The sequence below is a fragment of the Podarcis liolepis genome (assembly GCF_965112155.1).
Source record: "Podarcis liolepis genome assembly, chromosome: 3".
NCBI classification, from domain to species: Eukaryota; Metazoa; Chordata; class Lepidosauria; order Squamata; family Lacertidae; genus Podarcis; species Podarcis liolepis.
Genome location: NC_139557.1, coordinates 61,970,519 through 61,991,210, shown reverse-complemented (window position 1 = coordinate 61,991,210; position 20,692 = coordinate 61,970,519). Strand labels below are relative to the sequence as shown.

At 42.3% G+C, this 20,692-nt stretch overlaps 2 protein-coding genes across 4 annotated transcripts in view; both read left to right on the top strand.

Annotated features, from left to right (window-relative positions):
• The window catches only part of HBS1L (HBS1 like translational GTPase), a 43,263-nt gene extending 41,697 nt beyond the window's left edge, over positions 1–1,566 (top strand). For both annotated transcript variants that reach the window (XR_014524875.1, XM_083498143.1), the window contains exon 18: positions 933–1,566. Coding sequence is in view for 1 of the 2 variants with exons in the window: in XM_083498143.1 (XP_083354269.1) it covers positions 933–944 (12 nt within the window). In the remaining variant the exon portion in view is untranslated. The remainder of the gene's footprint in view (positions 1–932) is intronic.
• Positions 1,567–1,711: 145 nt separating this feature from the next.
• Positions 1,712–14,340, top strand: ALDH8A1 (aldehyde dehydrogenase 8 family member A1). 2 transcript variants are annotated; one of them, XM_083498176.1, is made up of 8 exons: positions 1,712–2,096; positions 3,655–3,716; positions 6,160–6,307; positions 6,595–6,750; positions 8,546–8,695; positions 9,140–9,396; positions 12,060–12,221; positions 13,835–14,340. In XM_083498176.1, exons 1-8 carry the CDS (start codon positions 2,090–2,092, stop codon positions 14,297–14,299), a joined length of 1,407 nt encoding a protein of 468 aa, XP_083354302.1. In that variant the 5' UTR covers positions 1,712–2,089; the 3' UTR covers positions 14,300–14,340. The 2 variants fall into 2 exon arrangements, with proteins under 2 accessions (XP_083354302.1, XP_083354301.1); XM_083498175.1 differs by lacking the exon at positions 1,712–2,096 and having other exon boundaries at positions 3,042–3,716.
• Positions 14,341–20,692: the final 6,352 nt, after the last annotated feature.

The following is a 20,692-nucleotide window of genomic DNA, read 5'->3' as shown; positions in this document are numbered from 1 at the left end:
CAAGCTCAACATGGCTAGAAGAAGGTAGCCCTTGTGTGCCATACCCCATTGCTCTTACACAAGTCCCAGTTAATAGAAGAAGAGCCATGCTGGATCCGACCAATGGTCCACCCAGTCCAAAATCTTGTTCCTATGCCATAAAGGTAACACACACAGACCACCTACTATTCACTAGTGCGTGCACAGACTCAGTTACTGTTCAGTGGAATACTGCCTCTGAACCCAGAGGTTTTATTTAGTCTACGATGGCTTATATCTATTGATAAAAACCTGTTCTTCATAAGTGTCTCAGATCTGAATTTAAAGCCATCTGAGCCCATTACAACTTGTGACAACAGGGTCTGTAATCTATGTAATATGTGAAAAACACTTTTGTTTGTTCTGGGTCTCTCGTTTCTCCACATCATGTATAATCTCATCAACCTCTATCATATCTCCTGCTCAGTTGCCATTCTTTTCCAAAGTTCCAAACACACCAGCATTTTGTTTAGGGAACCTCGCAGTGATCTTAGGCAGAGAAGTCTTGCTGAGTTCTTTCACAAAAGGTTAAGCGCCAAACTAGATGTGATGATGGGGGAATCTGTGCTTGGATCACCAAATGTCTCTTTGCTTGCTTGTTTAAAAGCAGGTTGTGAGGGCAAGAATTTTTGCATTGGAGCTGTGCTGCTAGGTGAGGGTTTGTTTGTTAGTTTTAAAAAAAACCCTTTCCTCTATGCCATTTCCCCAATATAAAATTATCCCCTCCCTCTTACTATTCTTACCACTACTACTGTTAGCTATGAAAGGTAATAAATAAATAAAATATGGTCAGCTTGTGTGCTGGCCCTGCCCAGTAACACCTTCAAACCTGGTTCCAGCTCTTTGCATTTGTACACTTTGGATAAATGCCAATGTCTTTTCTGAAAAAAATAAATTCTTATTCTTCTTTTTAGATAAAAGAATGATGACTGTGCCAGAACTTCTGCAACCCAACCAAATGAAATCATATGTCCAAATATGTTTATTTGATGAATCCAGTCATATCAGTGGAAGGAGCAAAGGCAATTACCTTTCTAAGAGGAGGAGATAAAATACCAGGTGTTCTTCAAACATTTTGAAGCTGTCCTTGCTTCAAAATAGTATGCCAATAGGGAAATACACGTTGCCCTTTCTTACTGCACAAGTTCCACTCTATTTCCCATTTAAACCATCATTGGTAACTCTAGAGGACCTTTATGAAAAGTTTATCAGAATGATGTGTTAAAGGACAACGATTCATCGTGGGGGGAAAGCATGTTACTTCCAGCCTTAAACATTGTTTACAATTTATTTTTGGGTGGGGGGCACTGCTTACCTGCTGCACATTATTTCATAAATTAATTCAATTGGGCTATAGTGTTCCAGAGTTTATACAAATACATTTTCAAAGAACCCTGTTTCCTTCTGTTTCAGAAACCATTATTAACCATTAATTTCTTTCTGTTCCAGATTAATTTAAAACTTATTTGTGTAGCCCTAGTTAGTCCAATAATGGCTATTTTTATTTTTTAGATTGTAGAAGAATAAAGTAGCTTGGCCTGAGCATAATATTTGTTTCTGTTCATGTTGTTTTGTATAAATAAAATCTTGGCACAGTTGGGGTACAGTTGGTTATGAGGGGCAGTAAACAGGCCCCCTTGTCAAATGATGTGAACTTGTAAAGACATAGGTGCATACCAGCAGATGACACCTAAGTCTGAAGGTGTATAAGCACTCTGCACATCTCAGAACACCCAAGAAGTCTACAGCAACTCCTGGAACCTTACCTTTACATGTGCCATCTTTTAAAGACAGGTCAAGTGTATTGATTTTCTCTTCACCTATCAATTACATGGTCTAAATGAGCTACAATGCCAGTACTTCTAAAATGAAGATGATCAGTCTATCTTTTGTTGTTGTAGATGGTGGTCATCACTGTATTTGGGGATGGGAATTCTGCCCTTGTACTTTGCCTCATCAGATCGGCAGTGGCTCTGGAACTGATTGCACAACAGAACTCCTCCGCCCCACATCTGCTCTGGAGGTTTGAGGGAACCAGAGAACAGACTGAGGAGCGGGGGAATGCAGCAGAATGAAAGGTGGAGAAGGTTTTGTTGTGAAGCTGGAAGTCTTTGTGCAAATGGGATAACTTGGAGGGATGCAGCCCTGAGTATCACCATTACATTAAATCAATCTCACTCTTCATGTTGGAGTAACATCTGAAGAGCTGCTCAGTGTGTACATTTTTACATGCATTTCCTCCTGGCCCCCTTTTTTCGCTCCCCATGTCATGCACCAGCAAATCTAGTTAAATAAAAATAATCTTCATAGGATTTTTTTAAAAGGCCAAAGCACTGGTAGGGAGCCTTCCAAACAGTGTGTTGTGACACATTAGTGTGTCAGCTGCAGTGTGTAGGTGTGTCGCGTGAACGCTCCCTGCGCACCTTCCAGGGCTGGGAAAGGGTTAGTTTAACCTCTGGTTTGCTAGTAAAGCTGAATTACTTTGTCTCAAAATTATGCATGTCTAGAAAGTGTGTCACCAACATGAAAAGTTTGGAAAACTCTGATGTGATGTATCACACTTGAAGTTTCATGAAGCTATATAATGTCCAGTTCTGATGAGCTATGTAAGTGTGCTACATAAACTATTCCATCTTCAGCTCAGATGATTTCTCGAAGAGGGAGTGGTCTGGAGACAATGGAATCACTTCATCCTTTGACATTTTACTGAACTTTTAGAGGAAAACTTACAGTTTCCTAAAGAAAAACCTGATAGCTTATCATGCAAGTCAAGGGGGAGGGAGATGGTTTCAGGGCCACTGAAAGATCGATTGTATAATTTCCATGTGCATTCAATGCACATAATTCCTAGTCTTTCTTATTTGGAGGTCATAGCATGCTGGATTGCATTACAGTTGTTGTTTTTTTTAGTCTATTTTGTATTCTTATTGTGTAGATAGCTTAAAATGCAACACATCTGCACAATTTTAACTGAGTAACAGCTAATATATCTGCTTCTAGAGGTAAGTGAAAAACCACTTACAGTGATCTAAATAATTTTGGAACTAGCCTTAAGCCCATGAAGATGAATTAATAAATTTAAAGGGAAAGTTGTGTGTGCTTAATATATACCCAGCCGAATGCCTCCTACAGTAATTTGTTACATATAATAATTATCAGCCTATACATTCCACGCCTGTTTCCTCCTCTCGCATCAAGTAAGCACTGAATCAATCATGTATTTTGTGTAGCGAGGCATTTGGATTTTTTTCACATGTTGGCTATTTTATGCAAAGTTGTACCAATACCAGTTTTGCACGCTCACCGCTACATGTACATGGTAAAATCATCCTGTGTGGGCATCATAATCTGGAAAACAAACAAGTGAATTGGGCATTATCATCAGCATATGTCCATGGTATCTAGCATTGTCTGAAGAGAGATGGAAATTTCCCATTTGGAGATCCAGTTAATGAAGTTAAAGGGAGGGAGGGAGGAGCTCTGGCTTACAAGCATAAATCAATAGATGTGCACTATGAACTGAAAGCTCACTGAAAGTACTCAGATCATGCGGAGTCACAATGGCCGGCTCAAAGACTCACTTGATTTTGGAGAATTATATAGGAGGCCAATTTATTCCTTGCTCCTCATATTTAGATTCCTATGACCCGTCTACAGGAGAAGTTTATTGCAAGGTGCCAGACAGTGGCAGAGAGGAGGTGAGTTCCTGCATAGATTCAACTCCTTTTTCATGATATCAGGGTAATTGCCTGGACAATTAACAAAAATGGTTTGCAGCTGATTTTATTTGTTTAACTTTTCCCCAGTATAAAAGTAATAGTGAAATTGCCTTAGGTTTTGTGTTATGCTGCTAAATATTTGCAGAGAATGTCTGTCTGGCATTGGTTAATGGTATTGGTTTGAAGCTTTAAAATCTTTGAATCAAAACTCCTTTCCACTAGCTGAAGCCCTCAATGTTCCTACCCAAGTTTAATGCACTTTCCCTTGAAGTTTCTTTTTCTTGATGAGCTGTTTCTCAAACTGGTAAGATGGAAGTGTATCCAATGACAAGGTGAACTGAGAAGGCAATGAATTGCTTGTTACATGACTGTGTTCATGGCCTCTTACACCTAATACATTATTCCTTAAGGCTTTGAAAAGAACTGAGTTAAATCAAAATATCTATTTGTAATGACTGAAGTTGCAAAAAACAAACCCACATATCTGTTTTTTTTCAGTTTCACCTCAACCTTCAGCATTGCCAGTCTATCAAATATTTGCTAAACACTGATAAGTAATGGTTGAAGTGTAACTAGCTGGGTTTGCTAAAGTTTAAACTTGCTCCCTGAAGCTTTGTGCTTTCCTAGTTTGCTTCTGTATGTAAACAGAAGGGGTGATTTTATATTTGACCAATTATGTTTAGAGAAGAACTTCAAGTAGCCACTTGCATTGACCTGTGGTCCAGCCTTCCCTAAGGCTGTGTCCTCCAGATGTATGTGCACTTACATAGATGGAGATAGAGGTGTTTGTGTACTCCTTAGGGAAAAAAACTTGCAGGGGGCTCCATTTTTATTTCAAGGTTTGGTAACTGCTATGGAGCACTCTTGTAATCTTTGCTGTAACATCTAAGAGCATTCCTCATGCGGATCAGGGGCCCCACTTTCTGCATTTCCCTGCCAGCGACAGTCAGTGATGAGACTGGGAAAATGCACAACCTGCTGGCTTCTGTCTGTGTGATGACTAGTCCTAAACCAAGGGTGGGGATCCTATGGTTCCCCAGATGATGATAGATTCCAACTCCTATGAACTCTAACCACTGGCCAGACTGGACTGAGACTTCATGGTAATTGGTGTTCAACAACATCTGGAAGATAACATTTCCTCACCCAAACATCATGAAAGGGTTGGTGAGAGTTTGACAACAGCTTTTGGCAAATGACTTTTAGATGACTGTTCAGACCGGCCTGCTGCTTTTTCAGTGCTTGTGTTTTTCATCCACTCCAATGGGTCATCAGTGCTCCTCATATCCATTGAAACCAGATGGGTCTCTGTTGTTCCTGGCTGCTGCTTAGCACAGGAGTTGCTAATCTTTTGGGCCCCATAAGCACATAAGCGAACTGGAGAAATGGCTGGTTTCTTGCTATTACCCTTAAAACGAAAGCTCAACAGTGCCACCTAATGTAATAAATTGGAAGATGACATACAGATGGAAGAGTGTTGTTCCTAGACAGGGCTAACACAGCCTTCTCCAACTTCGGGTCCCCAGTTAACAAGTCCCATCATTCCCAGCCAGCATGGCCAGTGTTTGAGGATGGTGCAAGTTATAGACCCAACAACATTTGTAGATCTAATGGGCAAGTCAAGCGATAGTCTTGGCAATAGCTTAACTTCTAAAGAAGAGGCACCTGTCTCACAGCTGCCCAGAAGATAAGTCTAATAGTAGTAGTAGTAGTGCCCATCTGACTGGGTTGCCCCAGCCACTCTTGTGTGGCTCTCATCAAACATAGAGCACAATACAGCATCACACACTAAAAGCTTCCCTGAACAGTTGTGATAACTGCTGATTCTGAACACTACTCTCATACATGGCTGGTGGCTGTGGTTGACCTAGGTAGCTAAGAAGCAACCTATATATGCTCCAGAATAGGGGTGCAATATCTGTGGTCCTCCTGATGTTGTTGGACTCCAACTCCCATTGTCTATGGCCATTGGCCATGCTAGTTGGGACTGATAAAAATCGAAACTCAACAACATCTGAAGGGCCACTCATTCCACATCCCTGCTCTAGAGCCTATTTTTAATACTTATTAATTTCCCCTGTGTATTTCTGCTACGGTTTTCTACTTGGAATGGTGCCCTGGCTTGAAGTGAGTCATGGAAAGGGTGATACAATAAATACATAGGAAGCTGCCTTATGCAGAGTCAAATTATTGATCTTCCTAGCTCAGTATGTCTATACTGACTGTCTGGGTTCCAGATTGGAGTCCATCCCAGCCCTACCTGGAGATGCCAAGGAGTGAACATGGGACCTTCTACATGCAAACAGGAGCTTTGCCACGAAGCAATTTCCCCCCCTTTCCTCATAATTTCTGTTAACATACACTGTGTGTTTTGGTTTTGCTGAACGCTACCCAAACTGCATGCATTCATTGTCTTTTTAAGGTTGAGGCAGCTGTCATTGCTGCCCAAAATGCTTTCCCAGGCTGGTCGGCCAAAAGCCCCCAGGAAAGGTCAAAAATAATGAGCAAGTTGGCAGACCTTATTGAAGAAGACCTGGAGTCATTTGCTCAAGCAGAATCAAAGGATCAAGGTAAAGACAGAAGCCTGTTTGGGCTGCGCTTCCAAGTGGTAATAGGGTGAAGGAAATGGTGTTCTCTTTGAGTTTTCACCTTCCTATGTGCTCTTCGTTTTGCATAATCAATACGTAATACTTGAATGCCTCATCAAGTACAAGTGCATGCTTCCCTGCACATTTCTGTAAACTGCTTGCAACTTGTAGTGGTTGCAGTGGGGCACTGGCTATGAAATCTGGGCAATTAATTCCTTGCTTTAATAACAAAAGCGTCGTCGTATTTGTTAACTGGTTCTCTGTTTCAGGGAAAACCATTACATTTGCTAGAATGGTGGACATCCCCCGATCTGTATACAATTTCCGTTTCTTTTCGTCATCCATCCTTCACCAGACAGCAGAATGTACACAAATGGACCATGTGGGCTGTATGCATTATACTGAGAGAACACCTGTGGGAATTGGTAAGGCCTATTATGGAGTGTGCTGTTTGCACACGACCCAGCAGTGCTCAGTTGTGACCCTGACACCTTTGTTAGGATCTATTGCGGCCTGAGCCCACTCCAGAATTTACCACCTCAAAGGTTAACGAGGACAACACGAGGAAGGGCCATAGCTCAATGGTCTGAATAAAGTATTTCAGATAACTTAACAAAATAAATCACATTCCAATCTACATCAAGTGATGTCCCAGAATATGTCTACAATTTCCATCCCTTGTTTCTTTGTTTTTACAGTTTTGTACACCATAGATTTTACAACAAAACACAACATCCCATAACCTTCAATGGAGTATGAAGGTTTTGTAAATGGGAAGAGCAGATAAATTTCACATTTTAAATACAAGCTTTTAATCCCACATTCTGATAAAACGTAACCTACTTTAATTCTACTGTTTTGTAAAATGTGCTTTCTGTTTATGGAATTCCACAGATATGCCACTAGGTGTCACAATTTTACTTCAGAATTTTAAAATGTTATTATTGCTACTACTACTACTACTACTACTACTACTACTATGCCTCAACAAGGTGTTCTCAGCATTATACCACAACATCCCGGTGTATTGGACAGCTCCTTCCTATGCAAGCTTTGTGGACTCCAGTATACTGTATTCAAAATATTAACTTTTGCTGGATCAATCTCAATTTCAAATCTAAGGAAACATTCTGTGTAATTAAGCATTTGCAAGCAACAATGAAAAGTTTAGCTTTCTGTAAGGACCCAGTGATTCCCTCCAACAGTTTAGGAGGTGCCGAAGCACACAAAGCAAGTATGCCATAAATAGACACCAGCAAATGTTTCAATCGCAGCTAATGCCACTCTGCACTAGTCAGTAATTGATATTTAAGTTGTAAAACAGGAGATAACAAAAATTCTTCATCTGAGCCTCTCAGCCAGTCTAATATATATATATCCCACATTCAATCAATTCCTTCCACAAAAAAAGTCTGCCTCTCTGTCTTCAAATCTGGACTGCCCTATAAAGTTTGTTTAGTGTGAGCATATGGGTCAAATTTTAACTGGCAGCATATGCTGCCTCTTTCTCTTTGCTAAAATGGTCTGGTCTTGGAAGTCATAACACTTTTTGCTTACCTTGGATGGAGGACAGAGAGGGGTGTAACTGACTGCACGAAGGCAAGAGTCACACTGCTCTGCCAAGGTAGGATGGCTCAGTCGGTAGAGCATGGGATCCTTAATCTCGGGATCATGGCTTTCAGCCCCACCTTGGGCAAAATATCCTGCATTGCAGGGGACTGAATGAGATGACCCTCGTGGTCCATTCCATCTCTACAATTCTATGATTCTAAAGATGGTTGGATGGTGTTCTTGAAGCTACCAGCATGAGTTTGATCAAACTGCGGGAGGCAGTGGAGGACAGAAGTGCGTGGCGTGCTCTGGTCCATGGGGTCACGAAGAGTCGGACACGACTAAACGACTAAACAACAACAACAAAACACACTTTTCCTACTGGCCCCACCCACCACAGGCTTGTGTCCTCTGGATAGTTGCGCAGAAGGAAATATGACCCTCTGGCTGAAAAAAATTGCCCTCCCCGGACACAGATGAATATTTCCTCTGTAGGCTAGCAGGTGGAATGGGTCCTTGAAGGTAGAGTAGAAGGAAAAACAGCTGAGGCGCATGCAGTGTTCCCAAGCTGGGTATTGGGGAAATCTCAACTTTTGTCAAAATGTCAAGACTCCCGTTTTAAACCAATTTATTTTGTTTCTCTCCTTTAAAATAACAATAAAAATAAAGCTGGCTTAATTAGTCCTTGGAATTTGCCACTTTACTTGCTGACCTGGAAAATTGCGCCAGCTATTGCATGTGGAAACACTGTCATTGCCAAACCCAGTGAGATGACATCTGCTACTGCTTGGATGATGTGCAAGCTTCTCAATAAAGCAGGTAATTCCCCAAATGATGTATTAGTATAGGGGTGTCATATTTTCTGTAAATCAATCTGTAAAGTGTCAATACAGTGGTACCTCGGGTTACAGACGCTTCAGGTTACAGACACTTCAGGTTACAAACTCTGCTAACCCAGAAATAGTACCTCTGGTTAGGAACTTTGCTTCAGGATGAGAACAGAAATTGCATGGCGGCGGCAGTGGGAGGCCCCATTAGCTAAAGTGGTACCTCAGGTTAAGAACAGTTTCAGGTTAAGAACGGACCTCCAGAACAAATTAAGTTCTTAACCCGAGGTATCACTGTATAGTAAGAAAACAGTTAACACATTTGCATCCCAGTGTGTATATATTGCTATAGGATGTAGGGTAGTCTTTAAAGTAGCATGCTACCAAGTTTGCAAAGAGAAGGAGTGTTGATGTTTTCTTTATTTCTACCTGCAAGGTATTCCTCCAGGTGTGGTGAACATCATATTTGGGAGTGGTCCAAAAGCTGGAGATGCTCTAGTTTCCCATCCCAAGGTGTCACTGATTTCCTTCACGGGAAGCACTCTCACTGGCCAGCGCATCATTGAAAGGAGTGCTCCGTATTGTAAGAAGCTCTCTCTGGAGCTTGGAGGAAAAAATCCAGCTATCATCTTTGAGGATGCCAACTTAGATGAATGCGTTCCTACTACTGTAAGATCCAGCTTTGCAAATCAGGTATGGAAAATGGGCAACTCCCTGTCTCTTTTCATACGAAGTTCATTGCTTTGCTTTTGAAACTCCAAAAATGTGCATGCCCTCCCTAACAGAATTTTATCCTGAGGGGGTCATTTTGAACACGGGAACTGATTTCTACAAGGCTATCCCACAAGGGACAAACTGAGTGGACATTGGGACATAAGTGTCAAGTGATAGGAATGAATAAGCAAATGCTAATCCTCTTGATTTATTATTGGCTGGTGCTTTTTCAGCTTCCTCAGAGCATGTTCAGAGAAAATTTGAGTTCTGTTTGAGAATCCCCTCCTAGTCCGTAGATGTGTTGATGCAAGTGCACAGATGGTGTTTCTGACACCCCGTGAGTGTTGGTATTATCTGGTTCCATGCGTATAATTCCACTTGCACATTGGGAACTGTTGTCTAGTTGCCATACCAAGCAAATGCATCTGAGATACTTGAGAATCTGAGGAACATATCAACAACAGCAAGAAGACGCCCACACCCTGATAGTCCTGTGGCAGGAGGCCACTTGGAGAAATCCCCCTACAGTAGAAGAGTGCTTGGGTATGATAGATGGCAATGAAACATGCATTAACTGCCACCTAAACCCCCCCTCATGTGCATTGCTGTAGTGCCACTTGGAATCACATATACATGTAAGAGAGTACTTGGCAGAATTAGCAGTGGGAGGCAATGAAAAATTCATTCAGCTGCAATCAAAAAGCTGGAGATGCCTCAGTAGAGAATATATGGTCACCAAGGAAGATTTGCTTGGTTGATTTGATTATTTGGTTGGGTAGTCAATTTACTGTTGAATGGGATGCTTGGAGGAGGTGCAACGAGGGTCCCTTGGCTGCACACACAGTTCTGTAGAGCCTATATGCCATTGCAGTGCAAGTGGAACCTAGTTCTTAAATTCCACATTTAGAAACTTGCCAAGGTAAATATTATTGCAAGGTTTTGATTAATTATTTTTATGCCGTAGATCTGCATACACACACACACACACACACACACACATTTAAAAAGCCGGGTTATAGAATATGATAGATAAGTGTGTGTGTCCCCCTCACATACAGCATAAATTGTGCGTTGATTTCACACAGCCCATCAGAGATTTAACAAAATCTTCAATAAATGGTAAGGAATTTGCAGTGATCTCCTCACATGCACTGTTTGCTTTAGCTCCCTTGTCTGCTGAATGTTGGCTGTCCAGGTGCAGAAGCTTGTTAGTCATTAAGATCCAGAGGGATGGCATTTGTTAACTGAGCATCACAAATTGATCAGATCTGTTTTCCAAGTTGACTAATTGCAAACTTCAGTGGCGTCGCTGTTCAGTAATTATGCAGGAAGCACAGTGTGACATCAATCAGATGACAGGCTTGTGTGGGTAATTTGCTCCAAATTTCCGCGCAGAAACGGTTAACACTTTTAAACATCCAGTTACTGTTTTGGAAGCTGCAGCCCTCACCATCTCATTCGCCCCATCCAGCGCTGTGGCCATATAGGCTGCATTCCCACTGTGGAAGGATGTGTGGATCCAGAATTGGCCTCCACAGTCACTTACAGACTCATTGTTAAGACTGTGTTCATGGAAGACTATCTTACCTGGCCATGAATGACCACCAAAGATCTATTTCAAAAGGCTGTCCTCAGCTGATTCAAACATGAAACATCTGTTACTTGATATTGCTTCACTCAGTGGTGTCAGTGAAATGTCTGACGGCCTTTTTACACAAGAGCTGGACATCACTGCTGTTGTGAACAGGCATGTGTGGTGGTGATGGGATGAATAATATTTGCAATGGGAAATAGAGAGGGTGAGGACCAGGACACCCCAGGGAGGAATTTTCCAGCAGAGAATCTGAGTGGGGGAGAGCACCCATTAATTCATCCCTGCAAATTCCTCCAAAAGATTACTGCCCCTGCCACCAATCTGGGTCTGAAATTAGAGGTGAATTTGATTGTAGGGGGGGAAAATGTGTGTGCGTGTGTGTGTAGATTGACAGGAGATAATCAGTAGCTACAAGAGGAGTTAAATATCCCTTCTCATACCTAATTATTGTCCCTGTAAGTGACCTTCCTCCCTGTTATCTGGGCAAACATGGAGTTAGGAGCTCACAACTGTTAAGATAGCTAATGTCTATGTGGTACTAGGGGCAAGCAATATAACCACATGCTGATATTTGCACTTGATGGAGTACTGTATTTTTCGCTCTATAAGACGCAGCAGACCACAAGATGTACCTAGTTTTTGGAGGAGGAAAACAAGAAAAAAAATATTCTGAATTTCAGAAGCCAGAACAGCAAGAGGGATCGCTGTGCAGTGAAAGCAGCAATCCCTCTTGCTGTTCTGGCTTCTGAGATAGCTGTGCAGCCTGCATTTGCTCCATAAGACACACACACATTTTCCCTTACTTTTTAGGAGGGAAAAAGTGAGTCTTATAGAGCAAAAAATATGGTAATTCCAGGGCCTCAGGTAGCATGTGCTGGGGAATGGGGCACTAAGTAACCACACCTACTTTTGTGAACAGCTAGGATCTAGAATCAATCTATATTGAAAGCACAAGACAAGTATAAATGAATCTGGATTAAGACAAATCACATTTTTCATCTCTGACCAACGTTTCTTCTTCCCTCCTGCCTCTCCATCCTATTACTAGGGTGAAATATGTCTCTGCACCAGCAGAATCTTTGTTCAGAGAAACATTTACAATGAATTCTTGAGAAGGTTTGTGGAAGCTGTCAAAAAGTGGAAAGTTGGAAACCCCTCAGATCCCACAATTGACCAGGGAGCACTGATAAGTAAAGAACATTTAGCAAAGGTAAAGAAAAAGAAAAACCAAGGCTGATTATTTGTGATCAAATAAAGTGCTGTTTTTCTTTCTGGCTTGAGAAGAAAGGACCTCAGGACATGAAGAGAGTGATTTTTTCTCACATCACTGTAAATTCACAGTCATTTTGGGATGGGGAACAGGGCAGAACTTTTAGCTGATTTTGAGGTCCAGTATACCTTTCAAAATTTAAGCACTGCAGTTGTTAGAATTGAATGTAAATTCACTCCGAGTAACAAGGAATTAAAAATGTTGCTTCCTCTTGTAAGCTTGTTTTCCAAACATGTTGACAGCAGGATTGAAAATAATATTTCTGATTTCTAAGAGCCAATATCAACTTTTAATGCTCCAAGGGTTTTCCCAGCATTGATTACTATCAACATTATTAGTTAAGTACCTGAAATCCCTAACACTACAGCTTTCTTCAGGTGTTACCAAACAACATTCGCAAACAGATGCAGTGCAAATGAGTGCACTAGCTCCATGCCCTTCTAACGCATGGAAGGTGACACTCTGAAGCAGGTAGCCTTTTGTGTCTGTGGGGGCCCCTTGCATAACTGGGATTCTGACACAAGAGCTTCAGGTTTTGGACTGTCACCTTCCACAACTTTAGGAGGCGATAGAGGGAGGTGGAGCTAGGAAGCTTCTCCAAAACCTGTACTGCCCCTGCCTCATGTGCTTGCTGTTGACATTTAGCAATGCCTGTGAAGTACAAATCACTTGGAAAAAGTCCCATACAGTGGTACCTCGGGTTAATTCGTTCTGGAGGTCCGTTCTTAATCTGAAACGGTTCTTAACCTGAAGCACCACTTTAGCTAATGGGGCCTCCCGCTGCCGCCGCAAAATTTCTGTTCTCAACTTGAATCAAAGTTCTTAACCCGAGGTACTATTTCTGGGTTAGTGGAGTCTGTAACCTGAAGCATATGTAACCCGAGGTACCACTGTATTTGGATTAGACTGGATTACTGCAATGCACCCTATGTGGGGCTTCCCTTGGGCCTGGTCCAGAAGCTCTACCTAGTGCAGAACACAGTGACTAGGGTGCTGGTGGGGGCAGCTGACCAGCAGTGTGCGACACATCGGCTAAAGCACCTGCTCTGGTTTCCCATATCCTGCTGAGCCAGGTTCAAGGGCCTTGTGTTTCCCTGGACACCTTGAGTCCAGGCTGTCTTAACCACTGCTTGAGCCCTTATACCCCGGCCAATCACTGGAGTCTGGAGGTGCACTGTTAGTTGTCCCCCTGACTGGCCTCAACCAGATGTCAGGGGCATTTAGTGTCAGTGGTCCCATGCTGTGGAACCATTTTCCAGCAGAGATTTGGCAGGCATCTTCACTTTTGACTTTCAGGAGCCTCCTGAAGACTTTTTTTTTAAAAAAACACCAAAAGGCCTTCAGAGCTGTTGAAACCTTTCACAACTACTACATTATGCTTTTAAAGTTTTCTAAAAGCATTTCTTTTGTGTGCACTGCCCTGATATTTTATGAGGGTGCTTTAGAAATACTTTTATACCTATAAATAAAAAAAATATTTCTGTAGCCAATCTGTGGATAATTGGAAATTGCAACCCTTTCAAAAATTGATTTGTTGCTGTTGCTCCTCATAGGTAAAGAACTACATCAAAAAAGCAGAGTCTGAAGGGGGTAAAATTCTCTGTGGAGAGGGGATCGATACTTTGACTCCTCCAACAAGAAAACGGAATGGGTATTTCATGCTTCCGACGGTCATTACTGAAATTGCCGATGACTCAAGTTGCATGCAGGATGAGATCTTTGGCCCTGTAACCTGCGTCACAGTGTTTGACACGGAAGAGGAAGTCATCAGGAGAGCGAATGGGGTCAAATACGGACTGGCAGCCACTGTCTGGTCAAGGGATGTGGGGCGGGTTCATCGTGTTGCTAAGAAACTCCAGTGTGGATTGGTGTGGACCAACTGTTGGCTTATCAGGGACTTGAATTTGCCCTTTGGCGGCATGAAAGCCTCAGGGGTAGGCAGAGAAGGAGCAAAGGATTCCTATGAGTTTTTCACTGAGGTGAAAACGATTACTATAAAACACACTGAGATGCACTGATGAAAAATATTCCACATCAGAATAAACAAACACTCTGGTTTTTTCCTGTGCCTGTCTTTGAAATAGATAAGACAGATTTGCTTACAATGTGCCCTGAAAGCCATAATTTATACTGTAATTGCATTGATGGTATAAGTTCACTGGCTAGTTGTCTGCCTGCCTGCTTCCCATGGAGAAAAGCAGGGGTGCAAGTTAAAAGCTTGTAGCTGGAATGTGGGCACTTTTTAGAACCGAGTGCTCATTTTGGGGTGATGGGGTCTGCAAAATGCCTGTGCTTGCAGCTGCATACTCATCATACATTTAAAGCATGTTACTTCCCCCAAGAATCCTGGGAGCAAAGCAACTTGTTAAGGGTGCTGCATACAGTATTGGAGCTCTGTGAGGGGTAAACTTCAGTTAGCCGTATACCTTGTGTTAAACAATGTGCTTTAAATGTATGGTGTGGATGAAGCCAGAGTGCCTTTGTCTCAGCTTTGCAAAAGTCTCCGCTCATATTAAACCTGCCGTCACCTGGTCTGCTCCCTGAGTCATTTGGTTGGAGAATAGGAAGATCAGAAGGTTCACATGGGCAGCTGAAGGACACCTCCAGTGTGCTGTTGCTGCACCCACGGGTGCCAAGTTAGCAACTTCTAGCTTACTGAACAGGACCAAAATGACAAATTCAAATGGAAATTCGAGAAATTATAACCTTATAACCTTTTCAAATGGAAATTCCTTCTGTGAGCTTTAGGAATAGGGAAAACAATGATTGTTTCAGATATAGCTTCCATTTACATCCATATGAGGGCAGCAGAGTGTGTTGTTTGTTCCCCCCTTGTGAATTGCTTAGGTTTAATATATTTTGATGTACTTCAGAAATACATTTCTTCTGTGATGCTTTTTTTTACCATTAATAAAATCACTCAAAATGGAACAAACCCATAAAGAAAAAAATATTCATTTTTTAAAAATGGAAAAAGGATTCAGTTGGAAGAAAACCATCCATGTTTTTGAGCTTTGAAGGGTAGAAAACTACCATAGTTTGACTCTATTTCACTGCCCATGGTGAAATCTTAGTGTTAAATTATGGAGAGTGAAAGGGATTCATTATACTGGACCTATGAGATGCAGTCTGATAACTGTAAAGATCTTGTAGTTTTCCATTCCTGGGGCAATGGAATTTTTCAAAAACCTTCTTTGCTGCCAGCTGTCCTGTCTGGTGAAAGACATCATGTAGTCATCATGAGGATTTTGTTTAATCATTTTTATGTAAGTCTGAAGAGTCAGCCCATCTGTTAAATCTTACAGATGGAAATCAACTCGGATCTGATTATTCCACTCCTGCTGGTTGACTTTCTCCTGCCCCCAGTCGAGACGTGTACGTCATCTTGCAATGATTTTAATTGGCTCTGGCCAGGCTGGGATGTTGCAGAATTTTCTCAGAATGATGCTAGCATTTTCTAATACCTACAAACAAGCTAAAAAATCCCCAAAACAAACAACCACTTTCTCCCTAGGACATCATCCTCATTTAAAGACTTAGATTATCAATAATTGAAGCATGCTTTTTTGGGAAGATAGAGGTGGTCATCATCATGGGACTGTATTTGTGGCATGTTTGAGAACATTTGATTTTCCAAATTCCAACCAATTGATGTTCAAGACTTTCAGCAAAGCTACACAGAGAACTGTGATAAATACAAAATGCTCAGCTAGTATCAGTTGTAGCAACCAGGCCTATTGCTTGTACCCCAAATATATGGTCTGAATTCATTGCATTGCATGTTAGTGCAGCTGCGCTCCAGATGTTGCGAATTCCATTTCGCATTATCTCTGACCATCGGCCATACTGACTAGAGCTCACTGGAATTGTAGTCCAAAACATTTGGAGGGCAGCAGGTAGGGGGATGCTGTATTAAAATCAACAATCCATGTGCAAATGTCCAGTGCAAAGATCAGATATATGTTTTGTAATGGTGTGCAACTGCAGATATTCCTCTTCACCCCTTGTGGCGATCACACAGGGCCCCCGGATGTTTGACGGTCTATTGACCCTGTGCCACCACTGTAATTGCGTTCTTCGCTGCCACCAACCCGTTTCTCACGGGTACACACGGAGTCCAGTCAGTTGGTAACATTAACAAATAATCAAGTTTATTTATAGGCATGAACAAGCTTGTGGTTTCAGTTACTTTTTCTTGGCAGTTTCTTAATCTTAGTTCCTTAACTGTCTTATTTGTTCCTAACAACTTCAAACTGATTATCCCAACTATCTATCTATCTGACTCCACCTAACAATTCCTCTCACAACACAACTCGACCAACCCACAGGCTATTCCTCCCTCCTCCTTCTTCAACCCAACTCTCAACTGACTTTCACACAACACCCCCTCTAACCCTAACTCCTCCTATCAGTTTCCACTGGCCAATCACATCACACTCATTTAAACCCTTATGACCCACCTAGGAGGCAAACGCCATACCCCTCCCCTTGTGCTTGTTGGGGATTTCACTCAGAAGTCACTCCACCCTGCCTCTCGGAGTTTTGAGGTGAAGGCTGCCTCCTCTACATTTTTTGGGTGGTGGTGGTGGGAGGATGCTAATCTCAGCTGCAACCAGCCTTACAGCTGACTGGATCCATATGACAAGCTCTGCCTTTCCAGCCAGGCAGACTTTCTAGAAGTCCGAATACGCCAGTTGTTATTGGACAGCCTTCTGCTGAATTCACAGTTCTGTGGCTTATGCAGTGCCTTTTGTCTTTTAAAAAATGTTTAGGGGGACTCTCATGTGGACTCAAGAAAACCACCATTTTATAGTTCACATTGGGGAAAATAAATACAGTAAATGGACAAAAGTACAAAGAACATGCATTACCTCATATTACACAGCTGACAGCTGACAGTAACTTCCACATTGGCATAAGGTTATGTACACTAACATCTTTCAGATTCCTCTGCAAAACACAACACATCCACACTCCACACTGCTTCACACATTAAACGCTCGCTTCTGTCTGAGGCTCAAGAAACACCGTGACAGGAAAAGAGACCGCCATCAGGGGTAGCAACAGAACTGACGGTTCACCATGCTAGAGAAGAATTTTGATTTTTTTAGTTTCTTCTCCCATTAGATTCACAAAATGTTTAGGGGTATGCGTACCCCTGCACCCCCCTAAAAAAAGCCCTGGGTTTATGCACCCCAGCTATATGGCCCAGTCCAATTGCTTTCCCCCCCAGCTGGAGCATGTTGGAGTGCAATTCCAGCACTTATCAGGTGGGCGCCATTGCGGGCCAGTGCTCTGCCCACACACTTCTTGCCTTTACATATTTCTGAGAAGCCCCAAACATTCATTTCAAGTCAAAATGGAAGTTAGCAAGCATGTGTGAGTCTATACTTTTAAAAAAAGATTTATGACTCCACCTAGCTCTTAGCCACTTCTAGCAGCGTTTGGTCAAGCTATGGGGTGGGGCCAGTTTGTATTTCCTTTTCTTCAGTCCATCTCCTATGTAGCATTGGTTGGCTTTAAGCTTTCCAGCCCGGCCTCTACCATTACATGTGCATGTGATTGTGTGAGGGCCATTCTGAGCTCTCCTAGCCATCCTCCTGAATCGAAGAGAAAGACGGAGGCAGGAGCACATTTATTTTCCTGCACTAGAACCAGAGGCAACCCCGAAACCAGCTAGAGAGACAATTTATTGTAGTTTTCAGCACCTCTGCAGGTGGTTAACGCGGTTAACGGCATCTGTTCAGGGCTGCCCCAAGTCTCCCAGTTGACTTACTGTAGCAACTTCATGTTGAGTTTTGCCACCTATTTTTCATGGGGGGGGGGAGCACTGGGAGGAGGGAATGCAAACACAAGCTGCTGCCGAATGTGCATGCAGAACTGCAGGCTCCCCCCCCCCAATAACCTTGCACCCCTCGTTTGTGGGTTCATTTCTGTATCAAGACAAGAAGTGCTGTGCTTCAGTTTCTATCCAGGTTTCACTGAACTCTCGTGACCGAGAGCGAAGTTAGAAATTAATTTAGGGTGTGAATAAAACTGAAAATTGGGTGTCAATTGAAATTAAATATTATGCAACAGCGAGGATAATGTTGAATCTTCTTTGGCTTAACACCACTTTCTTAGAAGCCAAACCCTCCAGGATAACAACATTCCTGTGTCTGGCTTTCCTGCCTCCTGCTGCTGTAAAATTCTTGTTCTGAATAGCAAAGTTCATTGCCTAACACTTAGTTGAAAATATGATGCACTTATTTGGCAAGCTCCCTAATGGTGATTATATTAACATAGCACGCAGCCTTCGTTTTGCTCTAATGTTTATTTTTCTCTCCCAGCCAAATTAACTGACTGCGGCTTTCAACCTGGGCTAGAGCTGTCCTGACAAAATTCCCAACCTTGAGTTTGTCTGCAAAATTTTGAATTTCTGTTCTAATTCGATCCCCTGCCCATTTCATTTATTTATATTTATTGGTTGTTTCATTAGTTGTTTCATTAAAAAGTCTCTAAGCAAGACTCAGATGCTAAACAGTCAATCAAAGAAATGAAAAAGACACACACTGGGGCATCATTTCACACACAAAGAGCAAAAACCTTTTGAACGGGGCATGGTTCTTTCAAGATTTCTGAAAACCATCAGAAAAAGTTTGAGCTTTTCTCTCTGTCTCTCAGCACATCCAGGCTGTCACTCTCTTTGGGTGGGATTCAACCCCACAGCCGCAGATTCAGGTTACATAATTAAAGTCAAGCAAAACCAGGCATTTCCCTCTGTTGTCCTCTTTTCCACACATGAAGCAGCAACCATCAGTGGCTTCAATTGCCTTGTAAAAGCGTATCTTTTTGACCAGGCTTTCCCTGACTGAAAAGAGTGGATCCTCTTATCTGTTTTTATGACGTCTTGTGTGGTTTCTGTGTTGCATTTTTGCATCCTCCCCTTTAAATGTTAAGCAGTTTAGGAATGCAAATAAACAAATGCATTCTGGAGGCTCACTAATAGAGGAAGAAGAAGAAGAAGAAGAGTTTGGATTTGATACCCCGCTTTATCACTACCCGAAGGAGTCTCCAAGCAACTAACATTCTCCTTTCCCTTCCTCCCCCACAACAAACACTCTGTGAGGTGAGTGGGGCTGAGAGACTTCAAAGAAGTGTGGCTGGCCCAAGGTCACCCAGCAGCTGCATGTGGAGGAGCGGAGACACAAACCCGGTTTCCCAGATTACATGACTACCGCTCTTAACCACTACACCACACTGGAGGGGGAACTAGGCTAGGAAAGCAGAGCCATTCTAATACTGCTGCTGCTTCTCCTGGTTCTCACAGAATAAAATTAGATTGCTTCAGAAGAGAGGGAACTGCTTTGCAATCCATAGTTACTGTTCTCCGGCTAATAATTTTTGATGCTCTTTTTCTTTCCCACAAGCAGAATGGGAAGAGCCTGCCTCTCTTGGCTGAAGTGGATCCCATAAATTCTCAAGCATTATAATGATAAGTCACCACCGACGACTGGGAGACATCTTAGCTCTGCTGCTTACACTTCCACACAAAAACGTTTCAAGTTTCAGTGGGAAATTGCTGTATCATTATTGGTGAATGGCACACACATATTTAATGATGAGGTTTCCCTGCTTTGAGCACAGAAGCAATGTCCTGATGGCCCTATTTCCGTGTGTTAATGTTGGGAACTGATGGGGGGGGGGTTTGTACATGTCTATCAAAACTGAATTGTTAATCGGATTTTAAACCTTAATGGGTTTGCATCGCTGGAAGCAGCAAATTGTCGTGCTCATTCCAGTGATGCAGTATGTGTTTAGAAACAGGTTTTTGGAGCATAACCTGTACTGGATGTACAAATGTCTTGAAAGGTTTCTGGTGATATTTTCATCATACTGCTAATATACATGAAACCACATATTGTGACCTAGGCTTCTAAGGGCTTCTACACTATTCCTCTTGTCCCATTGCTGCCCCCCGGGGAAAACCTCTCTTCTGCACTCAGTCGGAGCAAACAGCAATTTGGGTTTTCTCTGGATTGATGTTTGCTCCAATTTAGCACTAAAGAATGGGGTTTCCCTGGGAAAGCAGTGGGGCTAGGGGAAAACTGCTCTGATTACTGCCTAGAAAGCACAGGTAAAGCAAACATACATACATACATAAATAAATAAATAACACTCAGACCTATGAATTCTAGGCACGGAACAAACATAAGTGTAGGCAAGCCTTAAGTCCCTTCTGGTGCAGCCAGGGCCGTATTTAGGTTTGATGAGGCCCTAAGTTACTGAAGGTTACTAAGTTACTAAAGGGGCCCTTTATATGTCCTGCTGTCCTTTGTCAACAATAAATTGTCACTGTTTTTTGTGTTGAATATATGCTATTGTACCTAAAGCCATTTGCACATGCAGAATGTAGGCACCCTATATATATA